Source organism: Odontomachus brunneus, unplaced genomic scaffold (genome assembly GCF_010583005.1).
Source record: "Odontomachus brunneus isolate Ranch 3 - 2012 unplaced genomic scaffold, Obru_v1 Obru_scaffold_194, whole genome shotgun sequence".
In the NCBI taxonomy this organism is placed as follows: Eukaryota; Metazoa; Arthropoda; class Insecta; order Hymenoptera; family Formicidae; genus Odontomachus; species Odontomachus brunneus.
The window spans coordinates 445,874-454,207 of NW_022639644.1; the positions used below are offsets into that span (position 1 = coordinate 445,874).

The 8,334-nt window shown below is 32.9% G+C and overlaps 1 protein-coding gene across 1 annotated transcript; it reads left to right on the forward strand.

Moving 5' to 3' along the window:
- The first annotated feature begins 478 nt into the window (after window positions 1-478).
- Window positions 479-6,548, forward strand: LOC116851866. The gene is made up of 2 exons (XM_032831699.1): window positions 479-739; window positions 6,252-6,548. Exons 1-2 carry the CDS (start codon window positions 716-718, stop codon window positions 6,546-6,548), a joined length of 321 nt encoding a protein of 106 aa, XP_032687590.1. The 5' UTR covers window positions 479-715.
- The last annotated feature ends 1,786 nt before the right edge of the window (window positions 6,549-8,334 follow it).

The window sequence follows — 8,334 nt, forward strand, 5'->3', positions numbered from 1 at the left end:
CTCTCTCTCTCTCTCTCTCTCTCTCTCTCTCTCTCTCTCACTCTCTCTCTCTCTCTCTTTCTGTATCCAAAAGTCCAGTAAGATAGATCCCTAATATCACTCAACGAATAAGATGTACTTTATAGAATATGCTGTATTACGGAAACAATATGACTTCGCCAAAAACGATTAGTTAAGTAACGAACAAAGCATGTAGTACGAACTCGAGCGCGCGTTCACTGGCATTTTCCCTCTCCACCGTCTGTGTGTGCGTAATGGCTCCTGCACACAGAACGCGGAAACGCTTGCCGCGCGGCGGAAGTTTGCGCGATAGCCAATCAATATGCTGCTTTCCGTAATAACCTTGTAGCTCTTATGGAAAAACAACATTTGATTGGCTGTCGCGCAAACTTTCGCCGCACGGCAAACGTTTCCGCGTTCTGTGTGTAGAAGCTATTAGTAGAGGTAGAAACACGAGCAAGCGTAGACTCAAGTCCGTACCATTGCTCACGGGTATCATCTCTGATCGCAGAGATTAGGCGTTTTGACGATAACAGAGATAGGCCCGGTTTTACTAATTCTGACTAACCGACCGCATTGTCCAATTGCTAAACTTAGTTAAGCTTATATAAGTAAAATTTCAACTTCAACTTCGTTACTTTTTACGTATTAACTTTAAATTTTTTTACTTTTCAATTAAGTTAATATATTTCATTAATATTAAAGTTAGGTGAAAATGGTCGGGCACAATAACAGACAGGTATATAAGAGTAATATTCATAACCAAATCTTATATTTATGAACGTTTCAAGTTTATTTTCAGATGCTGTACGGGTTGTTTTATTAGCTATGCAGCATCTGAATTTGAGATACTTTTTAATAAAAGATCAGATTGTGGCTGTGATCGGATGTACGCTTGCAGGACTGTAAACGTCATTCTACCTTTATTTTTTATTACATGCCACACAAAGGTAGAATGAAGCTTATGTGCCATAATCGCAATATTTATATTATTGTACAAATTATGTAAGAGAGAGAGAGAGAGAGAGAGAAAACATATCTCCTTAAATAAGAATACACTTTCATTATTGTACATAAATTTAATGTAAATTTAAAGGCTAATTATAAAAATATTAATAATTTAAAAAATATGTACAGTTTTACATAATTAACTTTTGCATAAATAACTTCTAACTTTATTTTTAACTTTTTAACTTTTAATTTTAATAGAATTAATTTTATTTTAACTTAACTCTTAACTGAGTTAATATTTTATTTAAGTAACTTTTAACGTAAACTCAGTTCTTTTATAGCGACTAATGTTTAACTTAACTTAGTTAAAAATCAAAATTAACTTACCCAATCCTAGTTACATAATAATCTAATCTTATACAAATTAAGATTATTTATAATCGTTATACAATAATCTAATATATATTATAATTAGGTTGCATTTGAATCGATGTCAAATCGATGTCAAATCAATGTCAAATCGATAAACTATAAAAGGACAATAATATAAATTATATATTGAAAAAATTATATTTTACATTGATAATACAAAAAATACAACTACATGCTATTATAAATGCAACACATCGAAAAATCATCGAAATATGGACAATTTTCGATGTACTGCAGCATGTCGATGAGAACTGATCATTTCGACATCAAATCGACATCTTTTCGATCAATCATTCCTCACTGGGTTTAAATAAGTTTCTAACATATTAAAAATAAACAAATTGATTTAATTTTTATACCAAAATATTTTGCGGAGTATTATTATAAGAAAAGAATTTTATACTATTCTTTTACAATAATTTTATTGTAAAAGAATAGTATAAAAATAAAAAATTATTGTTTTTACGGAAAGTTAATGTCATTATGTTTTTTATGTGGGACACATAGTAGAACACCTCACAAAACTTGTAAATTCTTCAATCATTACTGTTCAGAGACACATAATATACGGTCAGTCACAAAAAGATTGTAACACTTTTTATACGTTTCGAAACACACAAAAGTTACGATAAAGCAAACCTATAATTTGATATGCGCAGTAACATCATTTGACAGCTGTCAAAATTATATGTAGGTTTGCTTCGTCGTAACTTTTGTGTGTTCTAACATATATTTAAAAATAATGTTACAATCTTTGTATGACTGGCCATACAAGAATGTAAATTATTGCATACGGATAATTATTTATTGACAATTTGCTTATAAAACTATACAATTCTTTTATTAAAATATTAATGATAATTAATATTCGACATTGATCACTTTTTTTAATATTAGTTTCTGAAACATAGTATATAAAAAGAAATAATGTAACTTAATATTTTAAGAATATTATGTATAAGTATGTACATGTTCCTTGTGTCTATGATGCTAGAAATCAGTTCGAGTTCTCAAGAAATGTGTAGCCAATTAAATTGCTGCTTTTCCGTAAAAATTGCAAGTTAATACATATTTTATACATTTCTATACATTTCTCTCGGTTCGAGAACTCGGATCGATTTCTATCATCATGGACACACGGCTTAATATCATATTATGTCCAAAATGTATAAATTTAAATTAGGTAATATTAAATATTATAGATAATCGATATTTGCATAATTTTAATGAAGTAACAAGAAAATATCGTCTAATAATATAAATATAAATAATAATATTAATATAAATATACTCACGGTAATAAAAAACAAAATTTTAATAATGTTGTCTTTATGCAAATATATCAAAGAATTTCTACAACTCAGTCACAGAAGCGACTAGATACTTCATAAGCGAAAAAACTAGCTATACAGTGAAAATAAATTTGAGACGATTTGTAATATGAAATCTGACTCTAAACCAACCACTCTAGACCAGTTTTGACTCTATACCAACTTTGGAGCGTTATTTATAGTCCAATTTTAATATTCAATTGCATTTGAATCTTGTGTACATCTTCTCTTTTTGCACAATAATTTTATGCTTTTTAAAAATAGTTATTAAGGAAATTATATATACCTGATTGAAATGAAACCAACATCCAGTTAACTTAGCTGTAATTTAATGCTGTAAATTAAATAGTAGCTAACGTATTTCATTGAGAAGAATGTTGTAACCAGCAACGAGAATGAAGGAACTAGTTGTTCATTTATCATAAAATGTAACTACACAAGAAACATAATTTTAAAAAATTAACATAATATGTTGCAAAAAATCTATATCCTGTCACCCAAATCTGCAGATAACTGGATTCAACAGCATATTCATAACTATCTATGTTCGCATTAATGTTGCGTTCTATGGACAACATCTGTTGAATCGGCTTACAGCAGATTGGTAACAGGAGTGGGCATTCTTGCAGACATAAACAGCTATGGATCTACTGTAGGATTCTGTAATTCGCAGACTTAACTTGCAAGATACATGATTAAAACATTAATCTAAACTATAATATATAACAACAGTTTCAATATTTTTTACCGTCGCAGACAGCACAATGTCCAAAAAACGTGACATAAAACGTCTTTATAAAATCTTTTTCCAGACATTTCATGTTCTGTTTTTAGACATTGTGCTGTTAGGTGTATTGTTTCTCATATATGTGGCCACTTATTATGAGCTTGTTCGAAATTGATTCTGATGGGAATTATTTTATATATTTCTTTTATATTTTCTGAAGTTATACAACAATTTCAATTAGGATCAATTCCGAAGAAGTTCATAATATCCTGACCATACTGTTTTATTGTAGTACTTACCCAACGAACACAACATGTAACATACATGTTAATTGTAATTTCCTACTCAACAATACAACTGTTATATAACATGTGTGTATGTTATATGTAACGTTATGTTTGCTGGGTAATAATTAGTTGTATCTTTTCAATATTTACATCTTTTCAATGCAGGTAATGACAGCAAATTGTCAGCGATTGGACACAACCAACCGATGCAAAGAATTATCTAGTGAATTACCAGGTCGAGCCAATAATTACAATCTGTATCCAATCGTACCGTGGTCAATCGGGTCCCACCCTGTCCATTTTCAAGTCCCTATGGATGTCATTGTGTACGTACCATGGAGCGTTTACAATTCCACGTAGCGCTTTGTTTTGAAAGTTTTGGATTATTTGAATATTAGATTTCTTGGTGCAACCCCATAATTGCAGCCCATATGTCCATACCGATTTTAGAACTAGTTTGTACAATAATAACTTGATGTGTATGTTCAGTTTCGAGTTCCGCCCAAGTAGCCAATACATTTTCTTATACTTAAAGTGAAGTTCTGTTTTCTTTTTCTTAACATGTGTCTTCCATCTTAGCTTAGCATCAAGCGTCATGCCTAAATATTTAGCTTCGTTTGCATATAGTACTTTTTGTTGCTTAATGCAAATGGGAATGTTTTGTGTCTTTTTATTTGTAAAATTTACCTGTGTCGATTTTGACCCATTTAGCTGAATTCTCCATTTTTTAGTCCAGATGTTGATTTTATTTAAGGCCCGTTACAGCTTCCTTGTTGATTCTTCAATGGTGTCTCCAACAGCCATGATGGCAGTGTCATCTACAAAAGTAGCCATACTTGTTCCTTTATCTTGTGGAATGTCACTAGTATAGAGTAAGTAGAGTGTTGGACCAAGGACACTCCCTTGTGGCACCTCCGCTATAATTTCATTGAATTTTGAGTATTCACTTCCGTGCTTGACTCGGAATAACCTATCTGACAGGTAGAACTCCAAGATTTCACAGTATCTCTTAGGAAAAACATTCTACAGTTTGAATATGAGATCCCTATACCACACCTTGTCAACGCTTGAGAGACATCTAACAAAGCACTTAAACATACTTTCTTCTTTCCCAATGCTTCTTCGATTATATCAGTAACTCTATGGACCTGTTTTATAGTTGAATGCCTACTTCTAAATCCGAACTGGTGAGCTGGTAGGGTGGGACCCGATTGACTACAGTACGATTGGACACAGATTGTAATGATTGGTTCGACCTGGTAATTCACTAGATAATTCTTTGCATCGGTTGGTTGTGTCCAATCGTACCGTGATCAATCGGGACGCTCCTGGGTCGGTATAAGGTCTCTCGTCTAATATTGGCTTTATTCCTTTTAGCAACAGTTTTTCGAATACTTTTGACATAATTGGTAGCAGCGAAATGGGTCGATAGGATCTCTTGTCAATTGCATTTTTGCCAGGTTTAAGAATCATTTTGATTTCAGCCACATTCCATTGTGTTGGTACGTATTTTAATCTAAATGTAGCATTGATAAGATGAAGAAATTTTTACGTCGCTTTGTTGAGTAACTCTTTGAGGATTTTTTGTGTAATTAGGTCATATCCAGTAGCCTTTCTTGCATTGAGATTGCCTTTGATCTCTTGTCTGAGTTCTTTAATCATTACCTGTTCGGTTTCAATGCTGTCCATTCTATTTACTCTTCCTGCCAAGGATATATTTTCATCAGCTGTTTGTCTAGAAAACGGTTTAAAAGTGTCTTGCAGATGTTCCGCAAATAGCTCAGCCTTTTCTTTGTCACTTCTCGCCTAGTCATTATCTCTCTGATTGGTGTTTCTTGAACTCTGGATCTCTTGAGCCTTTTCGTGGTTTTCCACAGCGAGTACTCAGTTTCTTTTTCCGCAGTTAGCTCTTCCAGGTATGATCCGATTGTTTGATTTTTTATATCCGAAATCTAATACTTTTATATGCAGAATAATTAGAGGAATCATTATAAAAAAAAAATCATATCGTTCCATTTAAAAAAGTGGAGGTGATCTCTATGTGTCCTTGAAAAATGGATTTTTTTGAGAATTCATTTCATCATCCCCCTTCAAATAATTTTTATCGAAAACATTTTTCTATGAAATGTACTATTCAAGAAATATTTGAGTAAATCTTTTAAAATGGGACACTGTACATATGATCTTTATTCCTTGCCATATATCCAGGATATATAACACCATTTTATATCATTTTTTTTGTAATAATAGCAATTTTGTATTTGAATCAATTATAAAATTGCATAGTTATGGCGTTAAATAATAAATAGTATAAACAAGAGTCATTACATGTGTCCGTAAAATCAAAGAAAAATCAATTACAATTTTAGAAGATTGGCCGAGAGAGATTGGTTATCTTATATTCCTTCTCTTTCATTTTTGTTGATATTTGATATGTTCACATTTGATATGCTATTTAGATGCGCAGTCCGTACTTAATATCTTTGATCTATATTAGCATGTCGCTTTCTTTTTACTTTGCAGATGGAACAAATATGTGGAAAGAAACCTGGTACTAAAATTTATGTTTACGATGATTATTCATATAATAAAGATTCTCGTAATACTAACATTCTGCGATGTAATACTCGTCGATCTTCAAACTGTTCTGGCGCTCTAAGAATTGATAATGATGGCAAAATACATGTAACTCAAGATCATAATCATACAAAGTTAAAATGGAAAGTAAAACAGTATGTAATGAAACAAGAAATGTTGCAACTTTGTAGAGATACATCTCTATCTTTTAAAGAAATATTCGATAATGTTTGCAGGAAGTAAGTATTTTTATTATATTGTACAACATAATGTTTGCATTTTCTGCTTTTATTTATTTATGAATTTTTCATATTTTTTCGTTCAATTGTATATATATCAGTTCAGTTTATATATATCCCACACAGCACGTAATATCGCAGAAATATCACAGCAATATTATATTTTCATTGCAATATTACCAGGGAATATAACAGAAATAATGCTAGAATATTACTAAGATATCACAGTAATATTAAAATGTCCGCGACAAATGCATCACAGTAATATAATGGTGAAAATCACAATGATATTACTGTGAGAAAATCATAATATTTAAAAAAATATACTTATATATTCCTAGTTTTCTCATGTTTCATAAACTACTACGTATCGAAGGTTGTCAAAATACACTCCAAAACTTTCGTAAAATCCTCCAGCGATAATTTCGATCCCAAACAGTATATACTGTAACGTCCGGATCTATTTTAGAACATTAATAATATATTATTATAGACCGGGAGGCCGACTTGTCTGATTTCAGACATCACTAGATATTACATCCCTATGTTACTAGATGTAAGTACGTGCGCATATGCATATTCGCGAGCGTTAAAACATTATAATTAAAATGCCGAATGCTGCGTGCTGCTGGAGAGTCTCGAAATCGACGGATCTCGGATCGACCCAAAGAAACCGCTATCGCTCAGTGCGATAAGCCAACATAAACAGGAGCATGAAAGCTGAATCCTAAACACCACTCAGGACACCGACGCGGTGACATCATGCAAAGGAATGAATCTCTTCCCTCGCCATAACTCCATGGACCAATCGGAGAACGACTCTCAGCGACAAAGCGACGTATAAAAGCGCGCGCATTTGTAGAGAAGGCAATATATATAATTATTTTCTTCTCATAGTTAGTCTCTGGTAGCTTCATGTACTTATTCAGTATATTATACTTAGTCGTAAAATCCGACTGTGTTGCAATTACTTTTGCCTACCCTTCATATTTCAAACATTGCGAAATCAAATTCTGAATCACGGGCCGCATCAACCCGCGTGGTATCGGAACTTCCGAGGCTGAGCCAGGAGAACAAGTACCGCTGATTTTCCGCCAGATTCATCAATCGTTTCGCCAGGCTCCCGAGACCCAGGGTAAACTTGGTGAAAAGCAGAGTGACCCAAAAGCGGAGCCATCACTCTGTTGACCGTCCACGTAAGTCACTGATTTCACTACTTTCAAATTTCCCTATATAGTTATCTATCGTGGACGTAACAATACCACTGGTCACCCATCAATGTCCTGACCGCATTAAACTGTTGCTTAACCTGACGATTGAGCGCGCACGCAGTGACTCTGATGACTCCAACGACCCGATCAGAAATGAAATACGGCAATTTCTGGTATCTGATACGGGCCTGATAAGACATACCATAAATAGGGCTTTATGACTGGTCCTTATCAGGCCCATATCTGGCAATTATTGTTGCAATACGGTATCTTGATTTGGGCATAATCCGGCACATGTATTTATCATTGTCTATAAAGGCCTGGATCTTACCCAAGTATGGAATATGATTACCTATTGCCGTATTAGTCCCAAATAATACATATGCATGGAACTGGTAATATGTTTCTAACCTGAAAAGTTTCATTCTTCTGAATACATGAGTGATATATTAAAGATAATAGTAAATACTGTTAGAACAGAGGATATTTTATATCGCATAAATATTTCTGTAAGTATACCATGTGTGTTTGTTGTATCTATTGTGTATATATATTTTTGTATAATTACCCAGTGAGGAA